General features: G+C 40.0%; 1 protein-coding gene across 2 annotated transcripts; it reads right to left on the bottom strand.

Moving 5' to 3' along the window:
* Positions 1 to 2846: 2846 nt before the first annotated feature.
* Positions 2847 to 14146, bottom strand: STX16 (syntaxin 16). 2 transcript variants are annotated; one of them, XM_054173559.1, is made up of 8 exons: positions 13799 to 14146; positions 10258 to 10365; positions 9319 to 9459; positions 8610 to 8772; positions 7618 to 7709; positions 6319 to 6462; positions 5691 to 5771; positions 2847 to 3772 (listed from the first exon to the last, which is right to left on the bottom strand). In XM_054173559.1, exons 1-8 carry the CDS (start codon positions 13931 to 13933, stop codon positions 3668 to 3670), a joined length of 969 nt encoding a protein of 322 aa, XP_054029534.1. In that variant the 5' UTR covers positions 13934 to 14146; the 3' UTR covers positions 2847 to 3667. The 2 variants fall into 2 exon arrangements, with proteins under 2 accessions (XP_054029534.1, XP_009901475.2); XM_009903173.2 differs by having other exon boundaries at positions 13853 to 14146.
* Positions 14147 to 19765: the final 5619 nt, after the last annotated feature.

Genomic DNA, 19765 nt, shown 5'->3' with positions numbered 1-19765 from the left:
TACACATTGACAGCATGGGAGATACAAAGAAGACAATAAAAGTGATTATTTCAGAATGGAGGCATTCCAAAGATTCTACCAGGCAGTAAGCTCTTAGTCACCAATTCTGCTGTTCCTGCTACAGTAAGAATACAAATTCAGTGTTACCCCCAAATCCACATAATCTATAACTTGAGCCTTCTTTCATGAAAGGACAGCAGAGGAGGGTGCTCGTCAAGGTAACACACTGAGTGGAAAAAAAATGAGCAAAAATACTTATAAATAAATAAACCAACCCCTCATTTACAGCACAGAAACTGCCTCCTTACATTCTTCTAACAATAGCTGCAAACCTTTCTACTTGTGTGAGCCACTGTGGAAGCTGCAGCATGGACCAGACTTCCATGGCCACTCCAGTTATTGATCATCTACAATTATTTATGGAGTTTGGCCACTAAAACAATCTTACATAATCCATCAAATGACTATGCATAATCATTATGGATTCCCTCTTTAAATAGATTTTACCTGTTGGGTTTGGGGCATATTTATCTCAAAACAAACATTTTTTTCCAACAAAATTAATTTCACTGTCACCTATCCAAGAACTTAACACTTTACAAGACTGTACCAAAAGCAACGATTCCAAGGATTTAAGCAAAGGAGGTAAGATTCCTTTGTGTTGTGGTAAGCATTCCATCAAAGCAAACCTTAAATCAATCCAATCCAGGCAGTCTCAGTGAAAATTGCCTCAATTATATTCATTCACATTTTTAGCACATTCCCAAAAACACCAAGCAAGAAACCAATTATCCCATTTTAGTTTTTCCCCCCCGTTTCTAGAGGCTTGCAGTAGAAATAAATCTCCTGGCATAGTGTTGGTAATACTGTAATTTCTACGTATCTTTTGTTAACAAGAGCAGCAGCTTATTTTTGCACAGTTGGATGCATTTTATTGGAGAAATTCTGTACAAGTCAACAGCTTTATAGGTCATTCCCACCAGGTGAGGAGCCACCGATTCTTAGGAGATGCTCTAGCAATGATGTTCTGTTCTTTTGTAAGCAATCAGAGGTTCAATACAAGCCAAGAAGAAGAATCCAGCAACCAGGAAGAGGCCAGAATCTGCAGAACAAAGTGTACCCATTTCTCTGCAGCAGCCTACAGAGATGATTACAGGGCTGGATAGCAGCACAGTCAGTAGGTGCAGGCAGCTCTTGCTCTTTTAATACCTGAACAGGCAGCAGCCACTCTTAAGCCAAGTTATTCCTCCGTTGCAGTGGCTTTTTGGACTTTCATTGCCCAATGGCACAGATATTAGCCCATCTGTAATATACCCTGTAGAGATATTCTTACAAAGCACAGCATGAGGATTTGATTTAGCTGCTCATAGCTATTAGACACCTGCAATGATTTAGAAGCCTGTCATGATTTTTTTTCCTCTATATAACCAGCTTCAATAAATTCCAGCTCAAGTTACACAGGATAGTTGACATCTGAGTTTAACCTCTTGTCTAATGCATATTAAAAATACATTTCTTTTTGCAGTACTTGAACAGAAAATATGCAGCCAGTTACTTCAATGGAGTTCAGATGCATGGGCATAACTCATGGGAAATAACTCTTGACAATGCAAGTCACACTGTGCTACAGAAAGTTACTTGTTTCCAAAGATATTTCATGTCACTGCTGCTTTCATTTAATTTTGATGAATACAGAGACACATCAACACCACACAAGTATGTTTCAGTTAATACCTTAAAAAAAAAAAAAGGAATTGCCCAATTAGGTTGGAAGTGTTTTATTACGTCTTTGAATTCATTAGCCATGATAAAATGTCCAAAGCACCAGTCAAGACAGAAATAAATAACACTATCTCATGTTAGAGAGAAAATTGCAAATACAGTATATTAAATTATAGCAATATGCTGCTTCACACCAACTGATGTAGACAGCACACCAGGAGACAGTAGTCTTACTCACGATCATTGAAAAGATCCATAACCAGAACAGGGGAGCTGCACAACCAACCACAAGCATGGCTCTCTTTTACCAATTTATTTTATGAATTTAATGAAGGGTTTGAACTGGCAGTTTTGGAAGTCCAACATCCCCTTTTTCTAGAGGTAATAAGAGCAGTACAAAGTTTTTCCACAATAAGCTGTGCAAAAAGCCGAGGCTTTCACATCTTTGTAGTCTTTGCTTTCAGGTCTGTTCCTGCACCAAGTCAGTCTAAAGCCACATCTTAAGTCCTCCTCGGTACACAGTAAAGATAAACTCAGGGCAGGCAACATATTCAACGCCATGGTTTTACAAAACTGCACTTCAAGGGCATTGAGCAGAGCATCTCTGCAGGTTTCTGGGGAACACTCTGTCAGTCCCAATATGAAGAAAGAAGTTACAGTTCCTCTGGAGGAAAAAAAAAATCATACAGAAAAGCCATATTAAAAATATTAAGGCAAGGCCTCTACAATTGCACACCACTCAGGCCTGATTGAAATCATCAGTATTCTATTACTTTGATGTTGCCCAATTTCTCTTACGATCTACAATGAAGATTTCCACTGAAAAAAATAGTGAAAAAAAATCCCTAATGCTCTACTGAAGGCCTAGCAACATGTCACTTGCATGTTACTACTCCCAAGGTCAGCAAAAGATACATCCTCTCCCAGGCAGGCATTTACACAAATAACCTTGTGTTAGGGAAAATGGATGTCATGGAGACTGTAGTGAAGTCACTTACACAAAAACCAGAGCACATATGACAGATGCACTGTAAAAGAAACAGCTTATACAACAACTAAAGTATGAAACATCTGAGACCCACTTTAGCAGGTCAAATGGAGTAAAAAGACTCCCCACTCCCCCCCAAAAAAACCCAACAGTTTTTCAGGTTTAACTTCCCCATTGCTTTAATGCAATGTCTGTACTTTAAAGAAATTGTACATGACAAAAATCTGTATGATCATTCTGGTGAGGAAAAACATTCCCATGACTACTCAAGCTCAGAATTTTTTTTTAATTAACTAAATGTGCTACATTATGCCAGTGATTAAATCTGGTTATTTACAAGATCAAGTCCTACTCTGATTCTTAGTAATGGTGCAGTATCTAAATTAAGATCACAGGGGTTGGATTACGTTCTGCTTGTTAAAGGCTTTGTTTTTCAGCTGTCTCTCCAATTCTTTTGAGTTTTTGAATCTGGAAAAAAGAATGAGATCAAGTCAAACATTTTTATGCCTCAGCATATTTTACATCTAGATCCTTTTTATGTTATCTAGTCCCATGTCTCAGTAGCATGGTTTAATTTTGAAGCTTGTAAGAATTGCGACATAAGAGAGAAGACAACACATTTTTTGTTCACAGTACCACACTAATTACTGTACCCACTTGGTAAACTTCAACTTTGTAATTATTTTTAAGTACTGTGTTTCCAAATACCTCTGTGCAGAGTGACAAATCACTTGTATGGGAGTATCAAATTTCCAGACGTTATCCATGTAGTCCTTACAGACACCTCACAGATCACCAAACTAGTGCTTTGAAGAATTCTACAGAAACATTGCACAGACTTTGCACCACAAGGGCTTATACATTCAAAGGCAGCTTTCTGGAGTGCAGGCCCATCCATTCACATTGGGGAAAAAAAAAGTTCACAGGAACTCCAAAAATGATAAAATGAATTGAAACCTAGTGTGACTTTACACCAATAAGAACAACAATAAGGACAATTACTATAACAAACAAAATTAAAATAACAAGCATCTTCCGATTCTTCTTTTGATATTGCTCTGCCTATAGGAACAGAAAAGAAAGAGTTAATGCTCAGCTATGAAGTACAGACTCTTGTTCAGTGTAACAGGACACAAGAGCTACACAAGAGGGACACTTCATTAGGAAGACCATGAAAGCTATGATCAGGCCCAGTTGGGTACGTGAAAGTCTGAACAGTAAAAGCTGGTAAAATATTTTAGCTCATTTTGCTGATCCTGCATTATATTTGAAGGGTATTAAATTCACAGGAAAACTTCATTTTTTTAAGAGGCATTTTTGTTGTACCTGATTCAGCTGTGCATTTTCATTTAAGTTCAATTAGAATTGATGGCTTTCTTTTTGATTTGGTTCTCAGTTTTCTGCTTCACTCCGCCTTTCTTCTAACCACATTTTCTCATCCCTTTCCTCTTTTTCCCAGGGGAATTAAAAGGAGACAACGTGGAGAAAACTCTCCAAAAGCCAAATGAAAGTCTGTTAATGGAAGCTAAACAAAACAACACTTGCACTTAATTCTTCTTAAATTAATAAGCCTTCAAAATTTAGAGGGAAAAAGAGATTTATTCTTCTCCTTTATAGTCCCTGGTAAGTAATTATTTATTATTAGATCTGCTAAAGAGGAGTTTTCAACCTGAAACTATGTAACATGCAACCACTGATTATTTACTTAATTAGGCTTTGGGTATCAAAGCCTGACACAGCATCACAACTGATTCCAATTTTCGTGTGAAGCCAGAATTGGTAACTAGTGATTCATATCAGCAGACTTCTGCAGTGAATTAATGTGATTTCTGTGAAAGTGCTCTCTCAGTACTTTGCAATAATGAAGCCAATTAAAACAGAAAATCGACATTTAGGTCTTACATTAGAATAAAGCTACTAACAGTGTTAGAAACATCAAGGTATCCGTGTTTGTTATTACTATTTGGACCTGTTTGCATGTTGTACATAACAGGTGAAAGAATTCCTCTGCTGTACTGAAAACAGGTATACGTTGCACCAAAAATCCATGGCCTAGTCAAGCAGGGATTTGATGACAATTCATTAACTACTACTAGCCTAGCAATAGCACTGATTCCAACCAATTCATTTATTTCCAGTTCAGCTTCTGCTAAGTGCTGTCAATTACTTTAAGCCTTGTTCACCAATGGTCAGTGCCTGATTTTAGTGACCTCCAATTTACTTTCATGTATAAGAAGAATAAACCTATAAGCAATATATTTTGTTCTTTCTCAAAGGGCACTTTTTGCCATCTATATACCAGAAGTCCACCACAATACAAAGGAGTGTGTAGTTACAGGATGTCCACATTTCCAAAAGAAAGGCTTTTGTTCAGATCTCTCATTCTACTTTGTTTCCAGCAATGGAAGGACTGAACTGACAAGTCAGAACTTAGCTTAAAATCAAAACAAAAAAGCCAACAAAACCAAACAACCACAAAACTCTGTATTCTGCTGCCAATTCAAACTTTTCAAATGTTCATAGTAAAAGCTTCACATTAAAAGCACAAGTTTGGACCTAACTTCCAAAAGGCATCAGAGAGTAAAACATTACAAACTGTTCTCTCTGCTCATGCTGTTGAGATGTTTTCAAACTAGGATGTATCAATTGACTGAGACCTTTGCTGAGGTACCAAATAACTGGTCCTATTGCACAAATGCTGGAGTTGCCAAAAGAAAAGGAATTGCAAATAGGTCCCACCAGGTCAACAACATAAAGATCAAAGCACTTTGCTTCAATGCCCAGAAAGTTATCTAAGAAATTAACAGTAGGCATCAATCATGACATTACCAGACATTGCATGGCTAGTTCCTGCTACAGTACAGCTGGACATTTTATTCTATACACAATCATTTCTAGATGGGATGATGTCCAATTGAAAAACTACTAACTTAATGTCCATTAAAATATAAAAGATTAATAGATATGCAAAGCAGTTTACCTTATGTAGTTGCTTTAGACCCTCTTCAGTTTTCATACATGATTGTTCAACATTGTAGTCAATTCTATCTAGAACTGTTCCCTAAATAAAATGCAGAGAATGAGCACTGAATTGAACCCAGATGAACTTCATACAGCAATTATTATGAGCAGCAGAGCAATTAATAATGGTCACAGGAAACAGCTAATGAACTATGTAAACTATGATCTTCTACAGAAGAACTATCTGGGACTTCAGTAAAGGACCTCCTTGCTCAAAGCCTAACTGGCAGCTCTGTCACCATCTCACATCACATTCCTTAAAAATCTCCTGACTTCCGTATCAGGCTGACAGATTCAACCTAAACTGCACCTCTGAGAGAAATAACCAACAGAACTTAGGCATTCTATTTATTTGTGTGGAGTGGTTTGGTTTTTTTTTTTGTCCCTAACAGCCATAACCAATTGATTTTTATTAATTAATTTTTATTAACCCATTTTCTGGCAGATTTCAAACAAAGGAAACCTGAGCCTGAAGAGGTAGGTCAGGAACTTGAAAACAGGACGTTACAAGAGGAAGGGAAGGGTCTGGAAGCATTAACACAACATGGAATCTCCTATTTCTTACTAGCCCTATGATATCAATATACCTGTTCTACTATCATTGCTCCCAGGTCCCTAAATATTTCATTGAGATCGGAGATTGACTGTACAATCTGACGGATTTCACGTTCCCGCTCTTCCACCATTAACGTGTTTTGCTCCACCAATGCTAGCTGGTCATCTGTAAAACCCTGTTGAAATAAGAGATTTAGATGGACAGCATGGAAACACTACAGAGAATGAATATTCTAAGAATTCACAACAAAACAGCCTTTCCTTAGTAGAGGAGTATCTAAGAAAAAAAATTATTGTATATTAAAACCAGTTTCAGGGGCACTAAAATAACCTGGACAGCTATTTACAGTCAGAGCAGACAAAATGTCAGTCTTGCATCCTGCCCAAACCACAAAGAACTTTTAAAATAAGATCTGTTCTAAGGCAATGTTTTCATTGGTGTCCACAAGCAATACATGCAAATGTCTAGTAGCTACGGAGTATCTACTGATTGATCAGCGTTACATGGAGTCCCATAATGTCAATCTGTAAACACACAGCAGCAATTCTGAGTATTAAAAAAGCTAAAAACACAGAGACCTTACTGTTTTAGTCTCCCAAGGATATTCACAACTGCCACTATCCTTTCCCCATCACTCTTATTTAGAGATAAGTGAAAAAACTCTTAAACACAAGATGAGCTGAAAAACTCTCTGGATTTTTCGGTCAGCTTTGTGTTAAACATTGAAGATTAGAGTTAAGTGTTCTGCAGCACTATTATGCAGGGCACAATATAACAGATCCCACCATTACTCAGAAATGCAGTATCCCCAAACTCCACAAAGGAAAACAAAGTGGGTCTGGTACAGCCCTACAACATAACAACTTAACTGTGCAAAAAAGAAATCATTACTAGATGATCCTTGAGGTCCCTTCCAACCTGAAGAATTTGCAAGTCTACAATACAGAAAATCTTCAGTTACACTTTGAACTTCACTTTAAAGAGTGTCACCTTGCACCCAAACTCAGAATCACAGTTTTATAACAGTTACTCTTACATCTCCCCAGAAAAGCGGTATGACAAAGAACACTGTGCTACTTGTAGACCTCCTTGTCCCTGTCAGTCAGGTAAGGAGAATTCAGCAAACCGAGTTCCCTCATGTAGCAACACTGAAGCTGATGGCACAATCATCTTAACATCACAACAGCAATACTGATTAGGAGACTGCATTACAGAAATAGAATGTCCATGTAGCCTGCTGCTCAGGGCATATAATTTTGATGCTTCCATACTAGAATTAGAAGTACATTAAAAACTTTTTGCATTGGATTTGCACAGTATCGTAACTTACCCTGTCATAAAGTGTATCATCCTCTCCATCATCCATCAGTGGGACTGAGGTGTCAAAGAAGTGTTTGGATCTTTCTTCTCTATTCTTCATGCCTGTGAAAGATAAACTATGAGTATAATATTTACATATATTAAAAATCAGAATAAGAGGAAGCACCAGACTGAAAAGCACAAGAAATAAAACCTGGCTAGTAAATGACATAAATAGCAGTATCTAAATTTTAACTGTCCTACAGGCTTACTGTTTAACAAAGCATCATAAATTCAACCAGACTGGCAAGACTCCAATTGAATCACTGATTTTAAGTGATTATGTTCCATGAAGTTAAAATTAGTCAAGTTAAGAGCCTGAAATGTGTGATCGCTCAAGGCTATTTTCTAGCCAGTTCTTTCAGGAACATCCCTCGTCTGAATTGTGACCTTAAGTTCCACCTGTGCCATTCATACCACAGGAGGAGGAAATACCAGCATTAAATTTGAAGATCAAGTTTTTGTGAGCTTCTTCCAAGACTAAAATAAGCTTACTTAACTGAAAATTGAACTGCACACAATTCTAGTTTTAAACAGAGGATATTCCACATCCTGTTTATGGATGCAGAAATTGATCACAGACTACCAATCTACAGCTCAGGTATCATGTCTGAAGATCAATGGCTGCTTCACCAGTATAACTGAAATGACTTTGCAGGCCAGAATTTGAGAAGCAATGATGCATTAGAAATATGGATGGATGAAATAAACTGGTTTTGTTGACACTTAATAAAATTTCTCCTTTAGCAATCTGAAAGAGAGGTAGAATAAAGCAATTTGAACATGGTCTGTGAATTAGAAATTCCCAAATTCTAACCTCCAGTCTAACACTCTCTGGTAGTCCTGTGTGCATCATCACTTCACCCTTCTGTGCTTCAGTTTTCCCAACCAAGAAAATAAGCACAACTTAATTAGTAGTTTCCACAGGAAGTGCCCATGTATTACTGTATCTCTTATGCTTACGTTTCAGATAGTCAGACTGTGCATGCCTAAAGTTGGTGGATAGATCCTGAAGGGACTGTGCTAAGGAAGACACTACATTCCTGAGAACACGTGCTTCTTGCTCTGTGCAACTACGTGACCTGCTCTGCAAGACCTGGACTGCTCTTTGACATCTGTGAAACAACTGAGAAAACAATTCCATTAGTAGAAAACATATAGCAACACATTTCTAGATATTACATTTCAAAAGTTCCAAGTGGAAGACTAATATTTTGATTTCTACATTTCTGAAGTTAACTTCTCATAGACCAGTGCCATGTTTAAAAAGGTAGAGAGACAGAACTTAGATGAACAAACAACCTTACGCTTACAGGGTAGCAGAGTAACACAGCTACTTCTGACCAAAGACATTTGCTTCACTGCAACTGCTTGGATTGGAAGCCTTAGAATATATATATGTATTTCTCCAAAATATCTGTAAATGTGATTTCATTAAGTCTCCCAATCCTATTCCAAGCACAAAAGCAAACAAGGAAGTAAAAGAACAGGGAAGTTAAGTAAACTATTGAGAAGTTCACTGAGTCAGTTGAGTACAGTACCAAGCACAAGGGAATCTGGCTCACTCTAATACTGATTACAGAGTAAGTGCTTTACCCAGAAGGAAACAACTGCTTCACGCTGCACTACAGATATGTCAAACTGTAGGTTCAGAACTGAAAGCAGCCTCTACCTGTGTGATCTCCTGGGTTGTTATTTCTATTGCCCGTTCTTCTTCACTGCTGTCATCCAGTGTTGGTCTGTTTAGATGTTTATCATGAAGACTGGCTAATTCTTTCATCTTCTGTTTAACCCTGGCAATATCATATTGAATCTAAACCAGAAAACACAATAATGAAGAAAGGGAAGTGACTAATGTTTCAGAGGAAAAGGTTCTGACAAATGCTAGTAGTAAAAAGGCAACTGATCACCTTTCTGCACAATGGGTTCTGTATGCACAAACTGATGAGACAATGTGTTGTGAGAGTACATTTAAAAAAATAACTACTTCTGGAAGTCAGAAATAGCTCCACACTCCAAATACTGGGAATGGTTTTTAACTGGATACTCCCAGAATAATTTCCATGCATTAGTTCAAAGATTTCTATAAGTTACAAGGCATCATTACTGCACAGACAGGAAAAATTCTCCTGCTAGAAGACACTAAGACTTTGTAAATAATAAACTGCTAACCTCCACCATTTTAGGGTCTACCCAACTGGATCGTTCAACAGGTTCAAACAAAAAGTCTACTGAAGTACTGATATTTAAGTTCTAAGTTTCAAACTGAGACCAGCTTTTCTTTGTTAGGACCTTTAGGACTTTCTTGCAGTCTGAAGTCTGAACACTGTATCATGTCTATCCTAATGGTCTCAGTGACCATTCCACTGACAATGCAAACAACCTCCTGGAATATCTGGCCCTAGATAATGTCCATTTCACTTGCAATACATCCATTAAGATAAGTTGTAGCTCGCCTCTAAACAATGATGACAATTCAGTAAACACACATTTTAATCTTTCTTCTAAGACTATTTCTATCATAAAATTCCCTGCATTCAGAAGTAACTGACAGCATAAGCAAGTCCCTAGATGATAAATCAAACTGTGCTGGATTTGCCACACAACTTACTTCGTCTGCTCCATCAACCCATTTGGGAGGTAAGCGTTTTGTTACTCCAATTGCTGCTTCAGGATCCAAACTTATGCCTGACACCAGTGCCATACGATCATCAGCAAGCTACAGAAGACAAGAATAGGCAGCAAATTAATTTTATTCAAAGTAGATCCAAACAAATGCATGTGCACCTTCCCACAAAAATCAACCTAAAAAAAATGTGTTGGTGCATGATGCAGGTATGATCCAGGTCGACATCTGGTTTGTTCTTACATGCTACTAACCTACATCAAATTCCTGCAGGATCTGAAAGATGTAAGTTACTCTTACATTCTTTGCAGCTTTTCAAGGAAAATTCTCATGTCAGTACATTTCATATTAGACAATAATTCATGGCCAAGGCATTCCTAACCCATGGTGTAGCACAATATATATACTGAAATGGGCAAGTCTGAAAATCTCATTTGGGATAACTTTCCAAATAACAAAAGGTTTATTATATTTCCAAGAAATAAAATTAGTATCCCTGGCTGTTCTCAAACAATTTTGTTTAGTCAGACCCTCATCTAGTAGGCAGCTGAAGAAAAAACACTCTTGGGAACTAACACGCATCTTAAATTGGTAAATGATTTAATGGAAATGGAAAGTGCTAAACAAAAAGAGAAACCAGCCAAGGCAGTGACCAACCCACACTTCACTATGTCACATTGGTACATGCTTGCTGTTTCAGCTGTACAGTTTGAGGAAAAGAAACTTGGAGGAAAATGGGTGGAATACTTCTTCAGAAAATTCCAGAGATTGTGAGAGAGTTAAAAAGACAATGTGCCAGCTTTCCACAGATCCACAGGGAGACTTGAGATAGGGAAGGAATAAAGGAAACCCTTTATCAAAACTAGTAGTTATAATTCAAGTAACTCAGGAGCAGCAAATCTGGGATTTATATTCTCCCAGATTTCTTATTTTCCTTATTTTTTTTCTCTTATTTAGCACAGTTTATGCATAGCATAAAAAGATAATTAATAGCTTCATTGTACAAATCACTGTATCTCATTTGCATACAGTAAGTCAGACTAGTTTATAGATGTATTCATAATGGAATATTACATCAAAAAACGCTTGTCTTCTCTATGCACCTTTGTCCACCTCATGTTATCTAATGAAACCTACTAAACTAGGAGAATAAAGAAAGGAACATTTTTAGCTCAACAATGTATGTATCCTTGATGCACCATGGCTGAATAAAATGTGAAAGACAATACCTCATCCAGCTCCTGAAGTGATTTGTGGATCCCATCAGCCCCATCCAGTTAGAGACAGCAAAAAAAACCAAAAAGGGAAAAAAGACATAGGACAGATACAGGGTATGGTCAGTTGAGAAAAATACTGATTTATTTTTTAAGCATGATGGTTTACCAAGAACAAAACAAATTGGCTTTTATAACATGACTGTGCCATAAATACATCGCGATACTGTAATTTGGTCAGCATTTTGCTTGATGCACAAACTTCAGTTGCTTGGTAAACAAAGAACGTGAGAGATCAATTTAAGAGCTTGATTTGTTTTCCACAGTAACTGCAGTGAAATTCAGTTAGTCAAATTTCAGGTAGAAAAACTGAAATAAGAATACATTGAGTGTAGCAGCAAGAGCAATTTGACTGCAGTATTCAACATCCACCGGTGAGTTAGAAGGTTTCATGATGATTGGAGGAGGCACACAGAAGCTTTTTAAACACATTTATTGACAAGCACCCCAGTTATCACAGGATAAAACAGACAGCAAGAGACAAAAAGCAAAAGCCAATGTAGTATATGCTCACTTAGGTATAAACTTCAATTATGCTCTTGTTTCAAGTAACATTAATCCTACACACATCTGAAAAAGGCAGCACATCTACACCTTCTCTATTCATCAGTCTTTCTACTGCAGAGTGTGTGACCAATAGGGTATTTCACCAGAAGAGTGCACAAAGCAAGCGTATCAGATCTAAACCAAGGACAAAATGCTTGTGGTTTAACAAAACAGCAAGCTTCACCTAATCTCTTTTATCTTATACCAAGTTTTTGAATAGAACTATACTGTTAAGAATGTTTCTTTGATTATCTGAGTGTAAGGAGTGGTTGACTTCCAGCACAGAATGCAATTTTTGACGCAGAGCTCTCATATTAAAAGGTTTCTTCAGGAGAAGCCTGGAGAGTGAACTAAGGGAAGCCAAAGTAATAGGAGCTAGAATTTGTAACACAGCCCTGCTGGCCTGCAGCAGCTCTGCTCTCAACACTGCTTTAGGATCAAGACTGAGCCATTGCCAAACTATCTACTGCACAAGAGTGGCAATTTCCAATCGCTGTTAGCTTTGACTGCATTTGATTGAGCATCCTAGACAACTGCTTCAGTTTACATCAAACATTGTAAATAAACATTCTAAGCAAGTGCTAAGAGTTATTGCACTCACCATCGAGAAAAAGTGTAGCTTCACTACTCAGTCTGTATGCAATTTTAAACTATCACTAACTTTTCTATGTGATATTTGCAAAAAATCAAAGGATCCAAAAGTGATATTGATATTGGCAAAAGAATGTGTTAACAAGAACCAAACACAGTGCCAAATGAAACACGTCTAACACACATTACAATTGACATTTCCTGCTCTGCAAATGCAATTTAATACGTAACTTCTTAGACATAGGTGTAATGAATTTCACAGTGAACAAAGACCATTTAATACCAACTCATCAGTTGAAATAAAATTTGCAAGGAGTACTGCTTTTCCTAAAATGCATTGCCTGGAAGCCATTTGGAGTGATGAGACTACCAGCAGATACTGACTCATTAAAAAACTATACATTTGAAGTGTAAAATCCCCAACAGAACTGATCTGCAAACAGTCCATCAGCCTCACTAGATCAAAACTTGGAAAAAGCCACAAATTGCCACTGAACAAATGGCTTTTTTGAAGCTTCTCTAATAAGGACTTCACACTAGAATCTATTGACTGCCCTCTCTCACAGATTACTTTTAGTATTATTTGTATTTGGGACAAAAATGGGCAGTGGACATTAGAGAAAGTTAGGGAAAAATTCAAGCAATGGGGATAATCTACACTAGTATATTTAACAATGCCCACACTTAAGTGAATAGAAGAGTTCTGCTCTATGAAATAACTTGGGATTTCTTCCTTTGGGCAAAGGTCACATCAAAAAGTGCAATGATCAAAAAAACCCATCATGTCAATGCAAATAAAGTTTTTAGAACAATAATTCTATTTATTATTCACGAAGTGAACAGAGGCGTGATCAGCACAAAGACAGATCTCTTCTATTCATTTTACGTGAAGTAGTAGGGAAAAGGGATCAACAAGGGTGGGAAAGAGGGGCAGAGGGGCAAGTATAGAGGAAGGTGGGGGTTTGAGGAGGGGACTAAGAAAGGAAGCGAAGGAGACCGGGGTGGGTGAGAAGGGAGGTCGGGGAAGGCTGGACGGGAGGAGCGGGGCACACAGCACAGCTGCCTGGCAGCCCTAGGCGCACTCAGGTACAGTAGGATGAAGGGAGGAGACTCACCGCAGCAGCCATGCTACGTGAACTCAGAGGGCTGGAGGAGCCGTAACTACTCACTTGCTCGGCCAGCAGCTGCCGGCTCTGCACCGCGTTGTTCCGCAACAACAAGAACGCGTCCGTTAGACGCCGGGTGGCCATGGCTTACTGCCCCGGGGCCCCCCGCCCCGGGGCCCGCTCAGCGCCTCGCTGCCGGGCCCTCGGCCCTAGCTCAGCCCGGGGCCCGGGGGCACAGACGGCGGCCGCCCCCCGCTAGCCGCTCACAGGGCCTGGGCGCAGGCCCCCGGCGCCGGGGCCCCCCGGCTGCCTGCCCCATCCATCCCCCCCGGATCCGACTGCCGCCTCAGCAGCAGCCCGGCTCACTTCCGCGTTGTGCATCGCTCAGTGCCTTCCGCCCAGCCCGTCGCCTCGCTCCGACCAGGCCCGCCGGCCGCCGCACCAACGTTCCGGCGCTCCTGGGGCCGGGGGGTTAGCAACACCCCGCCATCCAACCCCAAAACTGAAAAAACTGCCTTAGGGCTGACCGACTCCCTCCTTCTACCGCTCCTGGCCTCAGAAAGGCAGTGTGGGGGGCTTTAGTGCCGTATGTTGGTTGCCCGTAAGGAGAGCCAGGTGCGGGCCTGTGAGTGCTGGCAACTGCTCTGTCTCCAAACCTGTCCCTGGTGCCTCTCGAAGGCGCTGGGCCCGAGCCCCTGCTTTTTCTTGGTGGGAAAACGTGGCCAAATAGCTTGGTACAAAGAAACCCTAATATTTCCATAGCATTTCCAATTAACTTTCTCCTTACTGCTGTGAAGCATCCACAAAAGGCAGAAGTTTGGATTAAAGCAAAACACTGCAGCATAACCATTTTGGTTTGATGGCTTCTCTCTCTCTCTCTTTATTATTCTTTTAAATTCTGAATCTCTCCACACCTTCCCCCTTATTTCCTTTACTTCCACTGAATTTCCTGTTTCCCAAAAGACCTCACATAGCTTTTTGGTTTTTTTTTTTGCACCCCTGCCCTCCACCTCCCCTAAACAAGCCGTTGCAAATGACAATATATGGTTTGACCTTATGAAAGAGGCTTTTTAATATCCTGGACTGAAACTCCTTTTTCTTTATCAGGCCAGCCTGACTGCCCCCTACATGGGGCCAGTGTGGCACAAGGTGGGGTTTAGGCTTCCTCCTGTGCACCTCATTCCAGGTCTGCACCTGAAGGCATATCCAACATGTCCCTTGTGAAAACAGCTGTGACCACTACCCAGCATGGCCAGGGCAGCTGCTGCACGCTGGGCATTGGGAGACTCCCAAGATTCAACTCTCAAAAAATGCCCCCCAAAGCAACTAGTAATTACATATACAGTAGGAACAGTGATTATAATCACCACCACATTTTCTGGAAATGTTACACCATTTTATCTAACCCCCCCATGGCAAACTCTTACAGTGAGAAATGGGGGGAAAAAAAAGAAGTCCTTTGCTATTGTAAGACATTTGGGGAGTTTTCTTGAGCAGCCCTTCTGCCTCAGTGGGAGAGACCCAAAACTTGGAATTTAGCAAGGGAATAAGCTCTAGTCATACGAGGACTAACACATGCATTTTATTTTTCGTGGTCTGGTGAAATCTGTTTTCATTTTGGCTGCCTGACAAAAGGTTTAAATATGTATGTATGTATGTACTTCATTTCTTCATGCTAATTTTTAATCTACTGTAACAATTTTATTATTATTCTTCAATGAGAACGGTTTCAGCTAATGACATTCCAGCCTTCTCTTGGCACCGCTGCCATGGCTGTAGCTTGAGAAGAATTTCTCCTGCCATCAGTGGGCTCCTCACAATCTTTTAGCTCTGGATGTATGCATCTGTGAGGAAAACTGATTGGACTATCTCATACAGAGTGATGGCAAACACAAACCCAACAGGAAGCCTTATGTACCGGAAGTTGGTACACATCAACAATTAACATATTTTGGTTCCTGTTTTGTTGGTTTGTTTTTGGTTTTGGTTTTTTTCTTTTCTTTTTTTTTTTTTTTTTTCCAGCTGAAAAAAGTTTAGAATGTTGGGCAGGCTTGGATTTCAAGCAGAGGTTATAAAAGTTATTTGTGACTTGTACACAGAGGGATAAAACTCTGCAAGGAAGGGATCCAGAACTAACTCCGTGAAAAACCACTTCAAAGTGGATATTAGGAACAAGCAAAGGGAGTAGAAGGAATGGAAAAAAATATCAATCAAATAAAACTACATCTTAGAAGTTAGGAAGTGTAGGCATAAAGGGAAATGTGCCAACAGTAAAGCTGAATTAGACCTTGCAAAGGAAATTAAAACAAATAGCAAATGTTCCTCAAGCATACATACCAGGAGATGAAGGAGAGAAGAGGTAGGGGTGATGAAAGGGGGAGAAGCATGACACAAATGAACGCCTGACATATCGTGGAAATGTACATAGAGGAAATGAATGCATGGAGATAGAAATGATGTCATCTAAGTGGAACAAATCATAAAGATCATAACGTGGTGATAATTTAGATTAGATGGTCATTATAGGTCCCTTTCAATGAAAATACTCTAATTTCTGACCCAGACATCTGACAACATTGACCTATCAAGATCATATCTGGCAGTGTAACAGCATCACTCAAAGAGCAACACAACTTAATTTGAGAGCAGGAAAAAACTGTTCCAGTGTTGAAAAAGAGGAAAAATTATTGAAGTCTGATCCAAATAAAATACAAGGCTTTTGGATAAATGTAGCAGGCGTGAATAATACCAGACAGGATGGCAGATAGAAATGGGCTAAAATACAACATACATTTACTGAAGGTGGATAGTGCTAGACTAACCTGATGACTTTGTAAGGTTTTCTAAGCAGAGAAAACATGACAGAAGATCTGTTCTGTCATGGCATCCTGGCCTGCATCAGGAACAGTGTGGCCAGCAGGAGCAGGGAGGTCATTCTGCCCCTGTACACTGCACTGGTTAGGCCACACCTCGAGTACTGTGTCCAGTTCTGGGCCCCTCAGTTTAGGAAGGATGTTGACTTGCTGGAACGAGTCCAGAAAAGGGCAACAAAGTTGGTGAGGGGTTTGGAACATAAGCCCTACGAGGAGAGGCTGAGGGAGCTGGGGTTGCTTAGCCTGGAGAAGAGGAGACTGAGGGGTGACCTTATTACTCTCTACAACTACCTGAAGGGAAGTTGTAGACAGACGGATGTTGGTCTCTTCTCCCAGGCAAGCAGTACCAGAACAAGAGGACACAGTCTCAGGCTGCGCCAGGGGAGATACAGGCTGGATGTTAGAAAAAAGTTCTATACAGAAAGAGTGATTGCACATTGGAATGGGCTGCCTGGGGAGGTGGTGGAGTCACCATCACTGGAGGTTTTTAGGAGAAGACTTGACGGGGTGCTTGGTGCCGTGGGTTAGTTGCTTGGGCGGAGTTGGATTGGTTGATGGGTTGGACGCGATGATCTTGAAGGTCTCTTCCAACCTGGTTTATTCTATGTATGTATTCTATTCTATGTAATGAATACATGTAGACAGGAAATCAGAAGAGAGGAATGAGGTCCTGGCATATCTTTCCTACAGGCAAGGCAAAGACAAACAAATGCATTAGCACTTGATCTGTTCATATAAGGGATCATATTTTCCCCTCCTGAGACAGCACACATCCCTAAATATATCTTTCTGTGAATATTTTGGTCATTTGCTTCTTGGTGCTAAAGATGCCTGCGCTCACACATTCATGCACCCACCACCTCCCACAGTCAGGGTCTCATGCAAAATGCTGGAAACTTTCCAGCTACTACTGTGGCATCTGGATCAGACTTCTGGAGGAAGACAACAATAGTCCATATTTCAGAAGAACATTCTATTTTTGGATGAATAACTAAGCTGCCCTTTTTTTAAATGGAAAGATAATCAGAACCACATTTCAAAACCCAGCCTTTCAACTGTGCTTGCAAACTCCCTTCTCACAGTCTAGTCCCTGTTTCACCACTGTTTTGCTAACTTAAGGACAAACAGACCTTATGCTTGGGTGATCAGATGAAGGTCAATCTCCCTGACATTTTATCTTGTGTAATTGAGTAGATACATGGGGGAGGTGAAATATTGCAGTCTTTTCAAGCCTGAACAATCAGCTTGTGCCAAAGTTAGGATTAATGGACCATTAGATGCATTTTGCCCTGGAAAATCCCATCATCCCTTTGCAGCTGTGACACTTGGCTACCAGAAAAGTTCTTCTGCAGTGAAGTTTCTAAATCAAAAATCAGCAAAGCGGTTGGTTTAGCTCTGTCATTGCTACAGACTCATTTTCAGCATGGGAATTGAGGCGCTCTTGGAAAAATAGACCATCTTCATGCCTTTTTCCTGTAGCAAAAAAATTTCAGGCTTTGCAGTTTCCAGAGAGTGTTAATTACTGGACCACTGTTTGGCCGATGAACTGGGAGTTCCCGAAGTTTTGGCAGCGAGTGTGATTCTGACAGCCTCTCTGTAGGTGGTGCTGCAAGGCAGTGAGATGTCAGAATGGCCCATGCTATTTTTGAAAGTCAGTCCTTTGGTTTCTTAATCAGCTCCGGGTATTCCAACTTTCTTAAAAGAAAAGTAGACAGGCTGGCTCATAATTTCTGTATTTTGATGAGCTATAGTCTGAATGCACCTATCAGAAACAGAAACCGAGGAGAACTGTTATTTTCTCTGGGTTCAAACTCTTGGCCTTTTGTACTCTTTCCAGAGAGCTGTAGTTTTCATGTTGATATAATTTTACCAAAATATTAACAGCAGATTGTGGAATTTAAATAATTAGAGAAAAACAGCTGGAAATTAATATTAAGTTGGTCAAACAGAGACTCTAACCCATGGATGTTTAAATTACAAAGAGAAAGGAATTCACATCTCTAAGTGGACTCTGCCCTCTTTTGCTCTACACTCAAACGTTGCCTTCAGTTCAACTGCTCTTCTGCACACTGAAAAATGGTAAAATGCATCCAGCAAATGTGTCTTTACTGCACCCCTGCTACTGAGATGAATCTCTCCAGGTGGAATCAAGTTTACCTTCAAGCTGGGTAGGCAGTGAAGACTTCTGTATCTGCTTGGACGGCTGGGAGGAATTTTAAATCAAAATTCAGCTCCACAAATTTGGTATTTACAGGCAGACATACTTCACATACATAATTAGACAGGCAACCTTGTTCAAAGTCAGATACGAGAGTCTATGAGTTCGTATCCCAGTCTCATGACAGGCTAATAATGCCTGTGGTACTTAAACAATGGAACAACTTTGTCATCCAATATTCTGCAAAATTCCTTTCTTCAGCTGGACACTATATTAAATCTTCTGTGTCACCATGGTGTTAGGTCACCTCCACAGCAAAGATAAAAGATTGCTTGTTGTAGACATTTATAACTCTGCTTAGCCTAATTACCTCTCCAGTAGTCAAAGGTAAAAAATTATTACTGGTCTCTTTCTTGTCAGATATATATCCAGAGAATTCAGATCAAGATAGGATACCTACTTGGCGTGGATATAGGTTTTAGCTGAGCAAAAGTTGTGGGGTTGGCTGTACAGCAGGGGTTAGATGTTCATCCGCAGAAGTAGCACTGTGAATTCACAATGTTTCTGTCCCCTAGCTGTTTGCTGTTGACCACAGCAATGATGTTCCCTGCCATTTAGGTAGCACAGTGTGTTCTGTGAGTGCTTGCCGTGTGCTTTAGTGCAAGTCGATCAGTTCAGGTATTAATATAGCAGCCTTCCTTGAGAAGTCAGGCCCCCGCAGCTGACACCCTGGAGTGCTGAGGGGAGTTAGCTAAATGCCGCTCTGCAAACCCACACTGAGGACTGAGCACTGCCAGGTCTGGACTAGGAGAAGACGTAAATGTGTTGTTTGCATACTGTGGCAGAGACTCACAGTACATCCATGCATGAAAAGGCTGTAATCAAAATAAGTAGACAAGAGAATTATTATTATTTCTCCTCAGGAGATGAGGAGCCAAGCCATGA

Source organism: Dryobates pubescens, chromosome 26, assembly GCF_014839835.1.
Source record: "Dryobates pubescens isolate bDryPub1 chromosome 26, bDryPub1.pri, whole genome shotgun sequence".
NCBI classification, from domain to species: Eukaryota; Metazoa; Chordata; class Aves; order Piciformes; family Picidae; genus Dryobates; species Dryobates pubescens.
This window is presented reverse-complemented; position numbering and strand designations above follow the sequence as displayed.